Here is a 19131-nt window from a genome sequence, read left to right on the forward strand (position 1 = left end):
CAGTGCTCAAATTCTCATGGCAATGGAAAATACACCTCTTTGTCAAAACCACTTGCATGGAACCATGTACATGTAAGAGCTCAGGTTTTCTGCTCCCAGCCCATCACAAATCGACACCCAGCCCTATGGCCTGTTTTTCCTGGGAGTGGAGAGATGAATTGCCTGGCACTGGGCCAGAGAAGAGTGAACTCATGGGGGAGGGCACCAGCACACCAGGGGCAAGACCACATGGAACGTTCCCGTGGGGACTGATGCTGCAGCACCTGGTGGTGGGGCTGTGGGTTTATGCTGGAGCCCCCAGAGTCCTTGTCCCTAAAGATCCGAGTTCTCACACTGCTGGAGCCCAGCTGGGCACAAGCAAGGGGCTGGACCTGCTCTCAGGGTGAGACTCTGCAATAAACCCTTTAGCAGGTGGGAACCTGCTGTACAAACACAGCCACAGGCCGTGGCCAATGCTATCAGATTCTCAGTGCCATGGATAAACCAGCAACACTTCACAGAGAAACTATTTGGTGGGTGTCAGAAGAAAAATTATCAGCAAAGCAGAGAAGAGCAAAGTACTGGCTGCAGCTCATCTGTCTGCTCCCAGGCTGGGGGTCCTTGGGAGTGGTGGGAGAGAAAAAGCAGGAGCAAACCGTTTGGGGGCCTGTGGGACCATTGGGGGAGATGCCATTTCTGCACCAAGATCCTGTTACACCTCACCCTCCACATGAGCACCCCTGCAAATGTGTTTGGACATAACACTTCCCACTATCCAGGTTCCCAGGAGCTGCCAGCTGGCATTAGCATGAAAAAATGTCAGTCACAGGTGACCAGTGAGTTTGGGAGCCTCAGCCCACATGAACAATGCAGCCAAAGGAGCAAGTGGGATGAGTGGTGAGCACAGGGAACCAGCTCACCCACCAGCCCAGCCTCACCTCCCCTGTCCACCTCTCCCACACCCTGCCTGGTGGGTCTCTTGTCTGGACTACCCCACTTCGAGGGGGAGCGCTTTATTCCCAGCACCACTGCTGGATGGATGAGGACTCCAAATTGCATTTGCAAAGAGATGACTTTATCTTCAACTCTCTCTGTGCCACCACACAACCTCATCCTCTCTGATGTTGCTTCAAAGAAACATCCAAGCCCCGGAGAGCAACAGCTCTGCTGTTGAGCAGGCTCCTGCCTGAGCAGAACATCAACCCCATGTCCTCTGTGCAAGTCTTGCTGGTGCTGCCAGCGGCAGGAGCAGCCCATGGGGCTGGGTGCTTGCTCATTTCCCCCCCACTGTGCTGTAGAGCTCTTCACTGGGCCGTGGAGCTGATGGCACTTTGGCATAGATCTGCTTCTGCTGCGGCACGGGCTTCTGCACTTTGGCATATAACGCCTCTCTGTCCTCTTCCAAAGGCTGGGAAAGGAGGGAGATAAACAAAAAACATCCTTTGTGGGGCTACTCCAGGCAAACACTGTCCGCTGGAACCTCTCTGTGATGTTTTTAGCACCCGGAAGCAGCCACAGGGACCGGAGAGGGAACTTACATTAGCCAGAGTCACTTGCACCCCAGTTTGACATTTCCCTTTTCAGCCCTCTCCTTCCCCACCCAGCCCACCCTGCTGCCCATTCTGTCACCCAGTCCACTCCAGCTTTCCTCTCACTGTCTCCAGCTTGGCAGTGCTTGGTATTCTCTTACCTGAGCACTCTGCCTGACGTCTATGTACTCCACATGGGGTGTTTCCAGGCGGCGGAAAGCCTCGGCATTGCTGTACTGGCTCTCAGCCACGCTAGTGTCGTGGTTAATGTCCACATAGATCAAGCCTTCTGTTCCCTGATGGAGATGGATGAGCTCTTACCCTGCTGCCACTCCCTGCCTGCACCCACAGGGGTGGCAATATCTCCCACCTTGCTGCCTGTCCTGATGGGTGTTGAGATGGTTGCAGGGGCACTGGGTGGAAATAAAAACTTAAGCAAGGGCTGGCTCAACATTCCCCAGGGGAATTCTAGTGACACTACCCCCTTCTCAAGAGCTGGCAGAAAATAGCAGAAAATACTTTCCAACTAGTAAGTAAGGAGCAGCTACCCTGCAGCCACTTCAGATGTGCTTTGCTGCAGGTTCCCAAGGCTGTTTCACCCAGAGAAGCAGCTCCCAGGCTTGGAGAGGCTTGGAGAGAAACCTCTCAGCTCAATCCTAAATTCCTTTCCCAGGAATATTCTGTGATAGTCACAGAAAGTCCCTGGTTGTGTTTTTCTGTTGGCGAACAGAGCCCAAAGGATCCCTTTCAGCCTAGAGTGCCACGAACCTGGCTGAAAGCAGCAGCTCTGGCAGCTCATGGTGCAGTGTTTCCCCTCTCCATGTGAACTTTGGGGCACAGAATCCCAAGAACCCAAGAGGTTTTCCTTACTGTACATGACATGCTGCGAGTCCTGTCCATCTCTATGGCTGCTCCGGAAAGGGCTGGATGAAGCATGGATGTGGCTGGACATGGGTGAAAATAGAGGAAAAGGAACGTATTGAGAAACTGCACTGCCACTGCAAATCTTGCCATAAAGCAGGACAGGAACCTGACACTCCATGAGCCATCTAAACTGGAGCAGTTCTTTAAATAAAGCCAGACCCCACCTGCCAGCTGGCAATGTCCCCTTCCTGTCCCTCCCCATTCTTCACACTGGCCTTAAACTTTGCATCAAGCCTAGTGTAAGCCTGGCCCATGCAAGTGAGCCCATCTGGAGAGGCTGATGGTGCCCAGACAAACTCAAGCAGATTCTGTGACCAGCAGCACCCACCACAAGGGCTGTCATTCCCTGCTCCCAGGGGAGAACACCCACGGGATAACACCCATGAGATGGTCCCACTGTTCTCCTGAGGGAGGGAAACCTCCTTGGTGGAGGTCTCAGTGATGGACTGAGGAACTGGATGGATCAGAAAGGGAATGGGGGAGGAAAAAAAACAGAGGGGAAAAATAAGAGAAGCAGAGCAGGCTCTGTTTCTCGTTACAGAAACAGGATGTGTGTGGCACTGGAAACTTCACTCACCCTTCTTCTTCCTGGAGAGTATTACCAGAACACCAGCAGCCACTGCAAACAGAAAAAGAACCACAATGATGGCTGGAGTGAGGATGTGTTCAACCACGTCCAAGCTGCAAGAAAAAAAGAGTTTATGTTGTCATGCCTCTCAGGATGAACCAGCATGGGGGAGGGTTGCAGAAGGCGGTTGTGGGTGACAAAGGAAGCAGGTGTGCATGGTAGGGCTTGCCCATCACAGCAGGCATGGGCTGGTCAGGCTGCCAGCTGAGCATGGAGCAGGGCAAACTAAACAATGCAGAAGAAAATGGTGCTTGGATCTGAGAGCTGATGTGTCTTCAGTGATTTAAGAAGGGCTTCTTGCATTTGCTCTTTGTTTAACTCCACTCTTCGTTAATCTTGTTTGTAATGGGCAAACATATAAAGTCAGTGAGCCAGCGCAGCCCTGAGTGTGCTGAGGGGGAGTCTCAGCTTTGTCTGCTGCTGCCATCACCTCACAGTGGCAGGACAGAAGGGGAGAAGATCTAACACTCTGGTTTCACGCTTTTGCAACTATCTCTGCCAGGCTCTGAGTGACTACAAAGAACAGGACACTGGGCAGCACTTGGCTTCCTAGGAACAATCTCACTGAGTTTTGGGGAAGGAAATGGGGTTGGTGTTGCAGGCAGGAACCACCTCTCCCATATGACTAGAGGCACAAGAATTACTGTCATATAATTAGAGAATGATTTCAGTCAGAAGGGACCTTAAAGATCATCCAGTTCCAACTCTCTGCCATGGGAAGGGACACATTCCACCATCCCAAGTTCTTCCAAGCCCTGTCCAACCTGGCCTTGAACACTTCCAGGGATGGGGCATCCACGTCTCTGGGCAACCTGTGCCAGGACCTCCACACCCTCACAGGGAAGAATTTTTCCATGTGGAGTGGTGTCTAAAGGCAAAACCAGGAGGACTGGATCCTTAAGGGTGGTGTGAAGAGCCCAATGGTTGCAGGGCTCCAGCTGCACCAGACAGCTGATGGAGGAAAGGGGCTGCTGTAGGCATGAGCTCCTACTCACAGTTGAGAGGTGGAGGGATTTGATGTTGATTGCACAATTCCCCCCTGGGAAACTGTCTGTGTGCGGCCTGTTACAGAGAGAATGAGATCAGAGAACGAGGTGGTTGTGTAGGTCGATGATGGGAGGGTGGAAGAAGCTGTAACAAAAAGAGAAGAGGCTTGGTTGATCTCTGGCTGATAAAATGCTGTGGGTTTTGCAGTGAGATAGAAGTGACCCCTGTGCTGTCACAGCAGGACAAGCTGGATCCCCTCTGCCACACCCAGAGGACACATCTTGAGGTCAGTAAGAACCTTCCCCTGCTCATGAGGCTTTTCACAGTCTCAGTGCCCCACAAAACATGAACAAAACACATTCACGCTGCAGAAAGGGGGTCTGGGCACCCCATGCCCAGTTTACTACTAACACAACACCACCACACATACACTGTCCTGCTAGGCAGGCTGATCCCAGGCAAGGCAATGCAGAGAGACATTTGCTAAGCCCAGGGCCTGGAGCCCAGAGGCACTGCCTTGTCCTAAGTTGGAAATGGGGCAGCACAGTGCAATGAGGAACACCCCAGTGTGATAAACTAAGGCAAGGAGGGCACAGAAAGGGCAGCGAGAGCTAAAGAGGAAGAAAATTGGACCCAGAGAGCACAGTGCACCTCACTAATAAAGATGGCTGACCCTGGGATGCCAAGCAGGGGCTCTGGGGACAACTGAGAATAGGGAATGAGTGATGGTGGCACCCACTGCACTGTGGTGACACACCCTGGGGCTGTCCCACCTGCATGGGCACCCACCAACACCAGGCTGCCCCCATTGCTCCAAGCAGCTGAAAGGGAAAGACACATCCATGCTGGATCTGGGGGACCTGTAACCCACAAGTACTGACCTGAGACCATGATCACCCTCACAGCAGCACTGTCATCATACCGAAGTATTCCTGTTCGCACCCCGCAGTAGAAGGTGCCCTCGTCCTCCTTAGACAGACCATCCACGGTCACCGTGAATACCCGCTGTGCGCGGTTGTCCCGGATGGAGAACCGGCCCTGCCGCACCTCGGGCTCCGACTCCGAGGTGATGACGATGTCGTCACTACAGGTACCAATCACTGCACGCGGTGTGCACCAGAATTTCGGCAACTTCTCCTGGCCCGGCTGGTAGGTACAGGTGACCGACAGGGAACCCCCCAGGAATCCCAGCACGGTGCCGGGCCCCGTCACTGCCCCGCAGCCTGTGGAGACACACGGAGCCGCGGGAGCGCTGCCGCCGCAGCGGCACCTCCTGCCCGACGGGGCGGCCCCGGCAGTCGGGGGCTCCGGCACAACCTTACCTGGAAGCAGCGCCCAGGCGAGCAGAGGCAGGAGCTGCATGGCCGCTCCGGGACGCCAGGGCTCAGCGTGCTGCCGCTCCCGGTTCCTCTCGGCGGAGCCCGCCCCGCCCCGGGCCGCCCCTGCCGCACGGTCACCCCGCTGGGGAGGAGCGCGGGGGGAATTCCGGCACTGCTGGACAGGGGGGCCCGCCGGAGAGACGAGCGGAGGGGGCGCGGAGCGTTTGTTGGAGCCGGCGGGGAGGCAGGAAGGGCCCGGCCGGGCCCCGGGGATGCCCTCGCCCCGCCCGTGCCGTCGGGGCCGGGCCAGCGCGGGGTCGAGCGGCGCCGGCCGGGACCGTGGGGTCCCGCAGGCCGACCCGGAGCGCGGCCCCGCGATCACGGCCGGCAGCGCCGGCAGCGGCAGCCCGGCCGGCGCTGGGAAGTAGCGGAAAGTGCTGCCGCTCTCCTGAGGAGCGGTGCCCTGCTGCGTCGGCTGCCACGGGCATCCCGGGCAGTGCTGGCAGCTGAAGAAAGGAGCAGACAGACAGACAGACAGACAGACAAGAAGACAAGGCCCTGCAGGATACCCAGCCTTTATTGAAAAGCGTCTTCAGCTGGCAGCTGCAGCTCAACAGACATGGGCTCTGTGCACCCCAAACCCTTCCCTCTCCAGCACAGCGGCTGCCAGCAGGGGCCGAGGCTTTCCCGGGGCACACGCAGCCGGAGCCGAGCAGCTCCCGGCACGGGGCGGCCGTGAGGGGTGGCATGGCCCCGGCAGGGTGGGGGCCGGGGGGGCAGGAGGGCGTCCCTGGGGCTCGGAGGTGGTTGGGACAGGTGGGCAGCCCCGGGCCCTGGTGCTGCTGCACAGCTCCCAGAGCTGCGGGTTTTCCTGCTCGCGGCTTCTGCACCGGCCCCTCAGCCAGGCTGCCCCACACACCACGGCCAGTGCCACGGGCACCTTGATGCTGAGCAGAAGCAGCAAGTGGATGATGCTGAGCTGGCACCTGTGTAGGAGAAGGGAAGTTATGCTAGAGCTTTAGGAGGGTCAAGGGAATGAGGATGGCGACTGGGCCACTTGCATGTCTGCCAGCTGCCCTGCTTGCCCCCAGGATGCTCCTTGGGGCCTCAAAGCTGGGCAATACGTGCATGGGAAAACAACGTTTTGGCCAGGGGGTGCTGCTGGGGGCTTGCCCGGATCCCAAGCCCTGACTCACAGCACTGGAGGCTCCCCACAGCCCCTGGGGCACAGAGGGTTGGTGGTCAATGGGCTCACATTGCTGTCCTCAGTTGTGTTTGAAACAGCTGGCAGAGAAAACAGAGTCAGAGCAAAGGGGAGACCCCTGCACCTCCTCTCCTGCACCTTGCACAGGCTGCCAGCTGGGCATGGAGCAGGGCAAACCAAACAATGCAGAAGAAAATGGTGCTTGGATCTGAGAGCTGATGTGTCTTCAGTGATTTAAGAAGGGCTTCTTGCATTTGCTCTTTGTTTAACTCCACTCTTTGTTAAATTCTTTGTCATGGGCAAGCATATAAAGTCAGTGAGCCAGCGCAGCCCTGAGTGTGCTGAGGGGGAGTCTCAGCTTTGTCTGCTGCTGCCATCACCTCACAGTGGCAGGACAGAAGGGGAGAAGATCTAACACTCTGGTTTCACGCTTTTGCAACTATCTCTGCCAGGCTCTGAGTGACTACAAAGAACAGGACACTGGGCAGCACTTGGCTTCCTAGGAACAATCTCACTGAGTTTTGGGGAAGGAAATGGGGTTGGTGTTGCAGGCAGGAACCACCTCTCCCATATGACTAGAGGCACAAGAATTACTGTCATATAATTAAAGAATGATTTCAGTCAGAAGGGACCTTAAAGATCATCCAGTTCCAACCCTCTGCCATGGGAAAGGACACATTCCACCATCCCAAGTTCTTCCAAGCCCTGTCCAACCTGGCCTTGAACACTTCCAGGGATGGGACATCCACAACGTCTCTGGGCAACCTGTGCCAGGACCTCCCCACCCTCACAGGGAAGAATTTTTCCATGTGGACTGGTGTCTAAAGGCAAAACCAGGAGGACTGGATCCTTAAGGGAGGTGTGAAGAGCCCAATGGTTGCAGGGCTCCAGCTGCACCAGACAGCTGATGGAGGAAAGGGGCTGCTGTAGGCATGAGCTCCTACTCACAGTTGAGAGGTGGAGGGATTTGATGTTGATTGCACAATTCCCCCCTGGGAAACTGTCTGTGTGCGGCCTGTTACAGAGAGAATGAGATCAGAGAACGAGGTGGTTGTGTAGGTCGATGATGGGAGGGTGGAAGAAGCTGTAACAAAAAGAGAAGAGGCTTGGTTGATCTCTGGCTGATAAAATGCTGTGGGTTTTGCAGTGAGATAGAAGTGACCCCTGTGCTGTCACAGCAGGACAAGCTGGATCCCCTCTGCCACACCCAGAGGACACATCTTGAGGTCAGTAAGAACCTTCCCCTGCTCATGAGGCTTTTCACAGTCTCAGTGCCCCACAAAACATGAACAAAACACATTCACGCTGCAGAAAGGGGGTCTGGGCACCCCATGCCCAGTTTACTACTAACACAACACCACCACACATACATTGCCCTGCTAGGCAGGCTGATCCCGGGCAAGGCAATGCAGAGGGACATTTGCTAAGCCCAGGGCCTGGAGCCCAGAGGCACTGCCTTGTCCTAAGTTGGAAATGGGGCAGCACAGTGCAATGAGGAACACCCCAGTGTGATAAAGTAAGGCAAGGAGGGCACAGAAAGGGCAGCGAGAGCTAAAGAGAAAGAAAATTGGACCCAGAGAGCACAGTGCACCTCACTAATAAAGATGGCTGACCCTGGGATGCCAAGCAGGGGCTCTGGGGACAACTGAGAATAGGGAATGAGTGATGGTGGCACCCACTGCACTGTGGTGACACACCCTGGGGCTGTCCCACCTGCATGGGCACCCACCAACACCAGGCTGCCCCCATTGCTCCAAGCAGCTGAAAGGGAAAGACACATCCATGCTGGATCTGGGGGACCTGTAACCCACAAGTACTGACCTGAGACCATGATCACCCTCACAGCAGCACTGTCATCATACCGAAGTATTCCTGCTCGCACCCCGCAGTAGAAGGTGCCCTTGTCCTCCTTAGACAGACCATCCACGGTCACCGTGAATACCCGCTGTGCGCGGTTGTCCCGGATGGAGAACCGGCCCTGCCGCACCTCGGGCTCCGACTCCGAGGTGATGACGATGTCGTCACCACAGGTACCAAGCACTGCACGCGGTGTGCACCAGAATTTCGGCAACTTCTCCTGGCCCGGCTGGTAGGTACAGGTGACCGACAGGGAACCCCCCAGGAATCCCAGCACGGTGCCGGGCCCCGTCACTGCCCCGCAGCCTGTGGAGACACACGGAGCCGCGGGAGCGCTGCCGCCGCAGCGGCACCTCCTGCCCGACGGGGCGGCCCCGGCAGTCGGGGGCTCCGGCACAACCTTACCTGGAAGCAGCGCCCAGGCGAGCAGAGGCAGGAGCTGCATGGCCGCTCCGGGACGCCAGGGCTCAGCGTGCTGCCGCTCCCGGTTCCTCTCGGCGGAGCCCGCCCCGCCCCGGGCCGCCCCTGCCGCACGGTCACCCCGCTGGGGAGGAGCGCGGGGGGAATTCCGGCACTGCTGGACAGGGGGGCCCGCCGGAGAGACGAGCGGAGGGGGCGCGGAGCGTTTGTTGGAGCCGGCGGGGAGGCAGGAAGGGCCCGGCCGGGCCCCGGGGATGCCCTCGCCCCGCCCGTGCCGTCGGGGCCGGGCCAGCGCGGGGTCGAGCGGCGCCGGCCGGGACCGTGGGGTCCCGCAGGCCGACCCGGAGCGCGGCCCCGCGATCACGGCCGGCAGCGCCGGCAGCGGCAGCCCGGCCGGCGCTGGGAAGTAGCGGAAAGTGCTGCCGCTCTCCTGAGGAGCGGTGCCCTGCTGCGTCGGCTGCCACGGGCATCCCGGGCAGTGCTGGCAGCTGAAGAAAGGAGCAGACAGACAGACAGACAGACAGACAAGAAGACAAGGCCCTGCAGGATACCCAGCCTTTATTGAAAAGCGTCTTCAGCTGGCAGCTGCAGCTCAACAGACATGGGCTCTGTGCACCCCAAACCCTTCCCTCTCCAGCACAGCGGCTGCCAGCAGGGGCCGAGGCTTTCCCGGGGCACACGCAGCCGGAGCCGAGCAGCTCCCGGCACGGGGCGGCCGTGAGGGGTGGCATGGCCCCGGCAGGGTGGGGGCCGGGGGGGCAGGAGGGCGTCCCTGGGGCTCGGAGGTGGTTGGGACGGGTGGGCAGCCCCGGGCCCTGGTGCTGCTGCACAGCTCCCAGAGCTGCGGGTTTTCCTGCTCGCGGCTTCTGCACCGGCCCCTCAGCCAGGCTGCCCCACACACCACGGCCAGTGCCACGGGCACCTTGATGCTGAGCAGAAGCAGCAAGTGGATGATGCTGAGCTGGCACCTGTGTAGGAGAAGGGAAGTTATGCTAGAGCTTTAGGAGGGTCAAGGGAATGAGGATGGCGACTGGGCCACTTGCATGTCTGCCAGCTGCCCTGCTTGCCCCCAGGATGCTCCTTGGGGCCTCAAAGCTGGGCAATACGTGCATGGGAAAACAACGTTTTGGCCAGGGGGTGCTGCTGGGGGCTTGCCCGGATCCCAAGCCCTGACTCACAGCACTGGAGGCTCCCCACAGCCCCTGGGGCACAGAGGGTTGGTGGTCAATGGGCTCACGTTGCTGTCCTCAGTTGTGTTTGAAACAGCTGGCAGAGAAAACAGAGTCAGAGCAAAGGGGAGACCCCCGCACCTCCTCTCCTGCACCTTGCACAGGCTGCCAGCTGGGCATGGAGCAGGGCAAACCAAACAATGCAGAAGAAAATGGTGCTTGGATCTGAGAGCTGATGTGTCTTCAGTGATTTAAGAAGGGTTTCTTGCATTTGCTCTTTGTTTAACTCCACTCTTTGTTAACTTCTTTGTCATGGGCAAGCATATAAAGTCAGTGAGCCAGCGCAGCCCTGAGTGTGCTGAGGGGGAGTCTCAGCTTTGTCTGCTGCTGCCATCACCTCACAGTGGCAGGACAGAAGGGGAGAAGATCTAACACTCTGGTTTCACGCTTTTGCAACTATCTCTGCCAGGCTCTGAGTGACTACAAAGAACAGGACACTGGGCAGCACTTGGCTTCCTAGGAACAATCTCACTGAGTTTTGGGGAAGGAAATGGGGTTGGTGTTGCAGGCAGGAACCACCTCTCCCATATGACTAGAGGCACAAGAATTACTGTCATATAATTAAAGAATGATTTCAGTCAGAAGGGACCTTAAAGATCATCCAGTTCCAACCCTCTGCCATGGGAAGGGACACATTCCACCATCCCAAGTTCTTCCAAGCCCTGTCCAACCTGGCCTTGAACACTTCCAGGGATGGGGCATCCACAACGTCTCTGGGCAACCTGTGCCAGGACCTCCACACCCTCACAGGGAAGAATTTTTCCATGTGGAGTGGTGTCTAAAGGCAAAACCAGGAGGACTGGATCCTTAAGTGTGGTGTGAAGAGCCCAATGGTTGCAGGGCTCCAGCTGCACCAGACAGCTGATGGAGGAAAGGGGCTGCTGTAGGCATGAGCTCCTACTCACAGTTGAGGGGTGGAGGGATTTGATGTTGATTGCACAATTCCCCCCTGGGAAAGTGTCTGTGTGCGGCCTGTTACAGAGAGAATGAGATCAGAGAACGAGGTGGTTGTGTAGGTCGATGATGGGAGGGTGGAAGAAGCTGTAACAAAAAGAGAAGAGGCTTGGTTGATCTCTGGCTGATAAAATGCTGTGGGTTTTGCAGTGAGATAGAAGTGACCCCTGTGCTGTCACAGCAGGACAAGCTGGATCCCCTCTGCCACACCCAGAGGACACATCTTGAGGTCAGTAAGAACCTTCCCCTGCTCATGAGGCTTTTCACAGTCTCAGTGCCCCACAAAACATGAACAAAACACATTCACGCTGCAGAAAGGGGGTCTGGGCACCCCATGCCCAGTTTACTACTAACACAACACCACCACACATACATTGTCCTGCTAGGCAGGCTGATCCCAGGCAAGGCAATGCAGAGAGACATTTGCTAAGCCCAGGGCCTGGCGCCCAGAGGCACTGCCTTGTCCTAAGTTGGAAATGGGGCAGCACAGTGCAATGAGGAACACCCCAGTGTGATAAACTAAGGCAAGGAGGGCACAGAAAGGGCAGCAAGAGCTAAAGAGGAAGAAAATTGGACCCAGAGAGCACAGTGCACCTCACTAATAGAGATGGCTGACCCTGGGATGCCAAGCAGGGGCTCTGGGGACAACTGAGAATAGGGAATGAGTGATGGTGGCACCCACTGCACTGTGGTGACACACCCTGGGGCTGTCCCACCTGCATGGGCACCCACCAACACCAGGCTGCCCCCATTGCTCCAAGCAGCTGAAAGGGAAAGACACATCCATGCTGGATCTGGGGGACCTGTAACCCACAAGTACTGACCTGAGACCATGATCACCCTCACAGCAGCACTGTCATCATACCGAAGTATTCCTGTTCGCACCCCGCAGTAGAAGGTGCCCTCGTCCTCCTTAGACAGACCATCCACGGTCACCGTGAATACCCGCTGTGTGCGGTTGTCCCGGATGGAGAACCGGCCCTGCCGCACCTCGGGCTCCGACTCCGAGGTGATGACGATGTCGTCACCACAGGTACCAATCACTGCACGCGGTGTGCACCAGAATTTCGGCAACTTCTCCTGGCCCGGCTGGTAGGTACAGGTGACCGACAGGGAACCCCCCAGGAATCCCAGCACGGTGCCGGGCCCCGTCACTGCCCCGCAGCCTGTGGAGACACACGGAGCAGCGGGAGCGCTGCCGCCGCAGCGGCACCTCCTGCCCGACGGGGCGGCCCCGGCAGTCGGGGGCTCCGGCACAACCTTACCTGGAAGCAGCGCCCAGGCGAGCAGAGGCAGGAGCTGCATGGCCGCTCCGGGACGCCAGGGCTCAGCGTGCTGCCGCTCCCGGTTCCTCTCGGCGGAGCCCGCCCCGCCCCGGGCCGCCCCTGCCGCACGGTCACCCCGCTGGGGAGGAGCGCGGGGGGAATTCCGGCACTGCTGGACAGGGGGGCCCGCCGGAGAGACGAGCGGAGGGGGCGCGGAGCGTTTGTTGGAGCCGGCGGGGAGGCAGGAAGGGCCCGGCCGGGCCCCGGGGATGCCCTCGCCCCGCCCGTGCCGTCGGGGCCGGGCCAGCGCGGGGTCGAGCGGCGCCGGCCGGGACCGTGGGGTCCCGCAGGCCGACCCGGAGCGCGGCCCCGCGATCACGGCCGGCAGCGCCGGCAGCGGCAGCCCGGCCGGCGCTGGGAAGTAGCGGAAAGTGCTGCCGCTCTCCTGAGGAGCGGTGCCCTGCTGCGTCGGCTGCCACGGGCATCCCGGGCAGTGCTGGCAGCTGAAGAAAGGAGCAGACAGACAGACAGACAGACAGACAAGAAGACAAGGCCCTGCAGGATACCCAGCCTTTATTGAAAAGCGTCTTCAGCTGGCAGCTGCAGCTCAACAGACATGGGCTCTGTGCACCCCAAACCCTTCCCTCTCCAGCACAGCGGCTGCCAGCAGGGGCCGAGGCTTTCCCGGGGCACACGCAGCCGGAGCCGAGCAGCTCCCGGCACGGGGCGGCCGTGAGGGGTGGCATGGCCCCGGCAGGGTGGGGGCCGGGGGGGCAGGAGGGCGTCCCTGGGGCTCGGAGGTGGTTGGGACGGGTGGGCAGCCCCGGGCCCTGGTGCTGCTGCACAGCTCCCAGAGCTGCGGGTTTTCCTGCTCGCGGCTTCTGCACCGGCCCCTCAGCCAGGCTGCCCCACACACCACGGCCAGTGCCACGGGCACCTTGATGCTGAGCAGAAGCAGCAAGTGGATGATGCTGAGCTGGCACCTGTGTAGGAGAAGGGAAGTTATGCTAGAGCTTTAGGAGGGTCAAGGGAATGAGGATGGCGACTGGGCCACTTGCATGTCTGCCAGCTGCCCTGCTTGCCCCCAGGATGCTCCTTGGGGCCTCAACGCTGGGCAATATGTGCATGGGAAAACAAAGTTTTGGCCAGGGGGTGCTGCTGGGGGCTTGCCCGGATCCCAAGCCCTGACTCACAGCACTGGAGGCTCCCCACAGCCCCTGGGGCACAGAGGGTTGGTGGTCAATGGGCTCACGTTGCTGTCCTCAGTTGTGTTTGAAACAGCTGGCAGAGAAAACAGAGTCAGAGCAAAGGGGAGACCCCTGCACCTCCTCTCCTGCACCTTGCACAGGAGTCTTTGCCTTGAGACTTCAGCAATGAAGGTGCAGAGGCTGGGTAAGGAAGTATCCAGACAGTGCCCTGAGCACTGCAGAGGGGGAAAATGAAAAAAGGCAGATTTGCTTCCAGCCCTGTTTTACCTGCAGAGACCATCACCTTGATCCTGTGCCACTGGTTTGTCCTCAGTTTCCTCTTCACCCCACAGGAGTACTGGCCTGCATCCCCCAGTGTGACACTGCTTAGTGTCACTGTGAATGAATTTGCTGTGTGGTTGTCCCTGATGGATACCCTGTCCCGCGTCACCGTCGCCTCTGAGCCATCAGTTTGGATGATGTAAGTCATGCAAAACGAGAGGAAGTTTTTGAGGCACCAATATTTGGAGTTGAGCTTGTAGCGTGGCCTGTAGCTGCAGGACACTGCCAGTGAGCTGCCCTGCTCAACTGTCACCAGCCTGGGGCCTGTCACTGCCTGGCCACCTGCAGGGGACAGAGAGAGGTGCTGTAAACCCGTCCCGACATTGCCTCAGGAAACCATAAAGGATCTGAGCCCAGGTTTCTTGGGGGTACAGCCTGAGGGAGGCTGTGCCTGTGCACCCACCATGCTAGTGAGCTGTGGTGAGGTGAAATGCCCCCAGTCATTAAAAAAGAGCCCCCATCAAAGGTGTATATTAATAAGAGAGTGAAAAGCCTTATTCCCAGGGTTCACATGGCAGGGAATAAGCAAATCTCAGAGATCCTGCCCTGTAACTGGCAGAGGAAAAGTTTGAGATTAGCTAGGCTTTTGCCATGACCCCAGTGAGCTTCCTGGTCTGCCTCAGCCCCAGCTTCTCCACAGCTCTGCCAGAACCCCTGGTATAGATTTGCCTGACCTGTGCTCGTGGCTCTCATGAGGAAAAGGGTCCAAACCAAGAAAATCCTCATCTTCCAGCTTCTTGCTCCTGAGGTGGAATTTTCCCCGTGGTTTTCCACAAAAAATCCTTCAGAATGAAGCCAGGCCCACATGCACATGGATGTCCTAAGAGTTTTCCAAGCCGTCTTCTCCCGACACTTCTTTGGGCAGTGCTTACCCTCAGACTCTGGATATCTTCTTTTCAAGACAGTTGCTTCCTCTCCTTGACCCAGGGCTCATGACTCACCCTGGGGTGTTCCGTGACAGAGACTGCTTTTTCTCTGAAATAGTCACTGGGTTCCCAAGAAAATGTCAAAATGCAGCAGGTTCCTCCACCATCCCAGCTGGGACCTTCCCAGCAGGGACAAAAGACCCTTCCCTGCCCCAAGGATTTTGGGGAGTTTTGAGAGGGCCTGGCCAGAGCAGGGATGCAGGCACTGGAGTAGAGTGAGTGCAGGTCAACCCCTGTTGATGGACTGGTTGGGAAGTTCTCCTTCCATCCCCTGAGGATAGAGCAGTGATTTACAGCCACCCAACATCAGCACTGCGACCCCCACATGAGGTTTTACTCTGATATTTCTCCTCTCACCTGCTGTTTGAAGGGACCCTGGCTGAGTGGGACGCTGGCCAGGGGCTGTCAATGAGGGGTTTGCAAAGAGGATGGCTCCAGCTCAGTTCCTCAGACCCAAAGAAACAGCAGTGTGAACATCCTCCTGGGGCGGAAGGTCAAGATGAGAGCAGGCAGGAATGAGGAACCCCAGAGTGCTGACACAGAAGCCTGTCACAGGAGGATCTATGATGTTTATCCCAATTAAAGTGAGTGTTAGTTAGAAGGCAAAACCACAAAGGGAGTAGAGCAATTCAGGCACAGATCAGTGCACCAGAGTGTGCAGGAATCACACTGCCTAAAGTGGGGAGAGACGTGCAGAGAGCCCCCCCCGACACCCCCTCGGCACGGGTGCGGAGGTGTTCCAGAAGCCCGGGGGAATGGATAAACACAGCTCCCTGCACCGGGCAGGGGAAGGCACTCTGCTCTGAGCCAGCATCTCTGGAGGCTGTGGCAGCATCCTGCAAGCCAAGACCTCTCTCTTCTGGTGGAAAGAGGCCCAGGAAGCACGAGGCAAGGCTGCTCGGTGAGAGAAGCAGCATCGCTGGAGCGCTTCTCAGGAATCCCGCTGGTGCACGCTGACAGGAGCACACCCATTTGCCTTTTCGCCTGTGCCGCACGCCGGGCTGCAGCGAGCACCCTCGCGTGGCCCGGTGGCCGCGTCAGCGAGCAAAGCGTGTCAGAGCCCCGGCAGCGCTGTCGTGGTGTGCTCTGGGCACCGCAGAGGGGATGAGATGAGCTGACTCGTGCGCCCCTGCAGCCCCTGCCTGCCCCTGGGCAGCGCTCCCAGTCCCTGCCCAGCAGCAACGGGACACTGCCCGACACCATCAGACGCTGCTTTTGCTCTAGTGCTGCAAGACTGTGAATCTGGGTTTACTCTCTGGGGTCGGTCCTAAGAAAAAGCCTCAAAGCCTTCCTGAGACAGGCAGTAATTGAGCTAATCAGTGCGTGCATCTCCTTGGTTCAGGGCCCAGCAAGAACAGATCTTCCGCAGTTCTCATCCCACTGTATTACCCACCACCACAGCTGAGCCTTTCCAGAGTCCTGTCTTCTCTGGACTTCAATGATATTTCCAATCCTTCGCTCTGTTATTTAATCTAGGGCCTTTGAAAAATGATCAGGTCGTTTCAGTCTGTTCTTCACGGGCAGATTTAGTGAGTTTGGTGAAATTGTCCTTAGGAGATAAGACTGAGTATAATAATGTAGCTCCTTTTGTGCTGGCTGATTGAGCAGGCATTGTCTGATCTCTCCGCTGCCATCTCAGATAACCAAGATAAGTCCGGATGATTCCCAGGTCTCCCGATTTAGCAAAGACAGTAAAAGTGGCAAAACGTACTTGCTGACTTTGTGGTGGTGGAGGATTTGCTCTGGGCTCCACCTGAGGATGGACTTAGCCAGAAAGGGCCACGGCAGGGGTTGTTTAATGCAAAGAAATTAAGAATCCATACTCGGTGGATTCAGAGGATGAAATTCTGATTCCTTCCTAGCTCATGGGGAAGGAATGACATCAGCAAGGCTCCAGTTTCCCCCAGATGCGTTGTACAGGCAATCCAGGGAGATACTACAGCACTTAATGGGGTCGGGCAGCAGAGAACAAGCAGGAGCAGGCCAGGAGGACAGTGAAGAAGAAACTCCTCAGCTGGATTTAAATCTTCCACTGTTAGAGCTGTAGTTCTCAAGGCAGATCTACAAGTAATTAAGCTTCCAGAGATGCAGTCTTCGAGCAAACACACCAAACAATGGATCTAAATTGCAGGTTCATTTGGAATCACTCCTGCCGTTTACAGGCCATTTCCTCTGATTTCATTGCTCTGTATTGATTTCAGCTGGTCAGCACTTGCTCGGGGCAATAAACTGTTCACTGGCTGCCAGAAGCCTCTGCTGGGTCTTGGGGAGACTTGTGGAGCAAATGATTTGGTCTGGGTGGTGGGGAAATGCATTCCTCGGTGTGTGAAGGGAGGCAGTGATGCACCTGTTGGGCTGCTGGGCTCCAATAAAGATGCTGTTATTGCTTATCTACGATGGGTCAGGTCCTCCAGCATGATAAAGTGGGATGAAGCCCTTGGAGCAGGACCAGGGCGTGCTGGTGCCTGCGTTTTGCCAGCGATCTGCGTTGTCTCATTAGGCTGCATTACATTTGGAGATATCATGATGGACAGGAAAATTGTCTTCCTCCTGAGTGAGGTTAAACCTGCAGGGCTGAGTGTGTCTCTAGTGCAACGCCAGTGCCTGCAGAGGGAATGGACAACTTGGCTCTGTGAGGCTCTTCAGTGAGCAGCAGCTCCCCCCTGCTCTCTCTCCTTCGTGATTCAGGGTAGTTAACAAATGTTTCTCAAGCTAAAAAGTCAGAATGCTCTCTGAGCCCCAGAGCTTCTCCTGCAGCAGGGACCTCCCAGAAATTCCCATCCAAGGATAAGCAGACCTGGAGCCTCAGACCCAGTGGAATGTTGGGGGCTTACTCTCCTCTTCACCCCCACCTTCCAGGAGAGGTTTGTTTGAGTACCTGCCCAGTTTGGGTGCCCAGGGCAGAGCCGTGCAGTCCCTGCTGTAGATCTGGGTCTCTGGGGTCAGGCAGTGCCCCCCCTCTGGGCCAGGAGAAGGCTGAGCATGCACTCAGGATGGAGGCATGAAGTCTCCATCCTTAATGGGCCATGAGAGCACTGGGACATCCACGGGAAGGGTTGTACTGACATCCATGGAAATTTGGGCGTTTTGACATGTTCTTGGTGTGTTTAAGAGTTACCCTGACTTTGTTGAAGCCCTCCTGAGGTTTGCTGCTCTCTTCTTCTTGGATCTGCCTGCTGTGGGGTGTGCGCACTATTGAACCACTTGTTAATTTTCTGATCACCAGGGCTTGTGATATCATTTATTTCTGTGCTGTTGATTGTCTTCCAGTGCATGAGGCCTTAGTCTGGCTGCAGGATGGTCTGGGTTGGTTGGGTTGTGTTTTTTGGCCTCAGGCAAGCCTGAACCCCACTGTCCCTATTGGTTTTTAAAATTTTTTCTGGCTGTTGTTTCCAAGTCTAATCATCTGACCCAGCAGAACCATGTCTGCAGTCAGATGAAATAATGGGCAGATATAATTAGCAATGTCAGGCTCGGGCAGCCAAACAGCAGTCGGATGGGTGCAGATGGCTCTTGGAAACATGGTCTGTTCCTCTGGCTTGGGGCCATCTGCTGATCTGGAAGGAGGGAACTGGAGACTGAATCGAGTCTCTCTTAAATAAACTTCTGAGTAAAGATTAATTTATTTCCAGTGCAATCGACAACAACAGATTGCTCTAAAGGGAGTTGTAAACAAAACGATCTCAATGAGATATTGACTGTCACCTTCAGGTTTAGGCACAGCTTCATTCTGGTTCTAATAACTTTTTATTTTTTACTCTGAGCAGAGTCATAACTGGGCTCTGTAAGTGCAGTGAGATAACAAACTGGACCTGCTGGGGTGAACCAGGCTCAGCACCAGTTTGGTAAAGAAGCTGAAATGGCCTGGCTAGTACGAGCTGCTACCCCTGCCTAGAGTGACACACCGGTGATGACCACGCAGCTCTGTGCTTCACCCCTGCCCCTGGGCTCTGGAGGGGTGTCAGCCGGAGCAGCCTCGGTGCAGGCATGAGGCTTCTTAAGTGCCAACGAGCCTGCTGTGAATGCGGAGCGGAGCAGCGCAGCGGACCTGGCTCCGTGCTCTCAGCTCGGCACTGATCGGAGCTGGCACCGAAAATCTCTGCCAGGGCTGGCGGTGCCCCGCGGGTGCCTCCCGCAGCGGAGGGAAGAAGGGCAGCGATTCCCCGCGGCAACGGCGGAGACCCCCGGGCTCTGCTAAGTCGGGGGGGCTCTATCACGGTGGACAGAGACGGGGAGGTGGGCAGAGACCAGCGGAGAGTCCGGCGGGCTCTGCCGGCGTGGGGGACGCTCCCACCGCCTCCCCGCCCCCGGGCGGGACCGGCCTCTCGCCGCTCCCCCCCCAGGCCGCCTCCTCCGGGCGGGGGAACCCTGCGAGTGGCGG

At 57.2% G+C, this 19131-nt stretch overlaps 3 protein-coding genes across 9 annotated transcripts; all 3 read right to left on the reverse strand.

Annotated features, from left to right (window-relative positions):
- Positions 1 to 1059: 1059 nt before the first annotated feature.
- On the reverse strand, positions 1060 to 5449 carry LOC136299100 (CMRF35-like molecule 5). Of its 4 annotated transcripts, XM_066200427.1 has the most exons (7): positions 5370 to 5449; positions 4929 to 5270; positions 4056 to 4191; positions 3010 to 3113; positions 2379 to 2452; positions 1670 to 1804; positions 1060 to 1387 (listed from the first exon to the last, which is right to left on the reverse strand). In XM_066200427.1, exons 1-7 carry the CDS (start codon positions 5407 to 5409, stop codon positions 1253 to 1255), a joined length of 966 nt encoding a protein of 321 aa, XP_066056524.1. In that variant the 5' UTR covers positions 5410 to 5449; the 3' UTR covers positions 1060 to 1252. The 4 variants fall into 4 exon arrangements, with proteins under 4 accessions (XP_066056524.1, XP_066056523.1, XP_066056522.1 ...); XM_066200426.1 differs by having other exon boundaries at positions 4056 to 4122; positions 4929 to 5445; XM_066200425.1 differs by having other exon boundaries at positions 4929 to 5445.
- A 454-nt stretch (positions 5450 to 5903) lies between these two features.
- LOC136299173 (CMRF35-like molecule 2) lies at positions 5904 to 8912 on the reverse strand. Of its 3 annotated transcripts, XM_066200537.1 has the most exons (4): positions 8833 to 8912; positions 8392 to 8733; positions 7519 to 7654; positions 5904 to 6352 (listed from the first exon to the last, which is right to left on the reverse strand). In XM_066200537.1, exons 1-4 carry the CDS (start codon positions 8870 to 8872, stop codon positions 5977 to 5979), a joined length of 894 nt encoding a protein of 297 aa, XP_066056634.1. In that variant the 5' UTR covers positions 8873 to 8912; the 3' UTR covers positions 5904 to 5976. The 3 variants fall into 3 exon arrangements, with proteins under 3 accessions (XP_066056634.1, XP_066056633.1, XP_066056635.1); XM_066200536.1 differs by having other exon boundaries at positions 8392 to 8908; XM_066200538.1 differs by having other exon boundaries at positions 6322 to 6650; positions 8392 to 8908.
- Positions 8913 to 9366: 454 nt separating this feature from the next.
- Positions 9367 to 12375, reverse strand: LOC136299149 (CMRF35-like molecule 6). Of its 2 annotated transcripts, XM_066200501.1 has the most exons (4): positions 12296 to 12375; positions 11855 to 12196; positions 10982 to 11117; positions 9367 to 9815 (listed from the first exon to the last, which is right to left on the reverse strand). In XM_066200501.1, the coding sequence occupies exons 1-4, from the start codon at positions 12333 to 12335 to the stop codon at positions 9440 to 9442; spliced, it is 894 nt and encodes a 297-aa protein (XP_066056598.1). In that variant the 5' UTR covers positions 12336 to 12375; the 3' UTR covers positions 9367 to 9439. The 2 variants fall into 2 exon arrangements, with proteins under 2 accessions (XP_066056598.1, XP_066056599.1); XM_066200502.1 differs by lacking the exon at positions 10982 to 11117 and having other exon boundaries at positions 9645 to 9815.
- Positions 12376 to 19131: the final 6756 nt, after the last annotated feature.

The sequence above is a fragment of the Chamaea fasciata genome, unplaced genomic scaffold (assembly GCF_029207755.1).
Source record: "Chamaea fasciata isolate MVZ Bird 193981 ecotype frontalis unplaced genomic scaffold, bChaFas1.0.hap1 SCAF_19, whole genome shotgun sequence".
Classification (NCBI taxonomy): domain Eukaryota; kingdom Metazoa; phylum Chordata; class Aves; order Passeriformes; family Sylviidae; genus Chamaea; species Chamaea fasciata.

What these genes read in the sequence shown, in the direction of transcription:
- LOC136299100 (XM_066200425.1), bottom strand. Translation starts at nt 5,409, where the DNA reads ATGCAGCTCCTGCCTCTGCTCGCCTGGGCGCTGCTTCCAGGTAAGGTT. An exon ending in AATCCCTCCACCTCTCAACT is followed by an intron (nt 3,114 to 4,055) that starts GTGAGTAGGAGC and finishes TTTTTCTTGCAG; the next exon opens with CTTGGACGTGGTTGAACACA. An exon ending in ACGTCAGGCAGAGTGCTCAG is followed by an intron (nt 1,388 to 1,669) that starts GTAAGAGAATAC and finishes CTCCTTTCCCAG; the next exon opens with CCTTTGGAAGAGGACAGAGA.
- LOC136299173 (XM_066200536.1), bottom strand. Translation starts at nt 8,872, where the DNA reads ATGCAGCTCCTGCCTCTGCTCGCCTGGGCGCTGCTTCCAGGTAAGGTT. An exon ending in GAGGGTGATCATGGTCTCAG is followed by an intron (nt 7,655 to 8,391) that starts GTCAGTACTTGT and finishes TTTTTGTTACAG; the next exon opens with CTTCTTCCACCCTCCCATCA. An exon ending in AATCCCTCCACCTCTCAACT is followed by an intron (nt 6,353 to 7,518) that starts GTGAGTAGGAGC and finishes TCTCCTACACAG; the next exon opens with GTGCCAGCTCAGCATCATCC.
- LOC136299149 (XM_066200501.1), bottom strand. Translation starts at nt 12,335, where the DNA reads ATGCAGCTCCTGCCTCTGCTCGCCTGGGCGCTGCTTCCAG. An exon ending in CGCCTGGGCGCTGCTTCCAG is followed by an intron (nt 12,197 to 12,295) that starts GTAAGGTTGTGC and finishes GTGTCTCCACAG; the next exon opens with GCTGCGGGGCAGTGACGGGG. An exon ending in GAGGGTGATCATGGTCTCAG is followed by an intron (nt 11,118 to 11,854) that starts GTCAGTACTTGT and finishes TTTTTGTTACAG; the next exon opens with CTTCTTCCACCCTCCCATCA.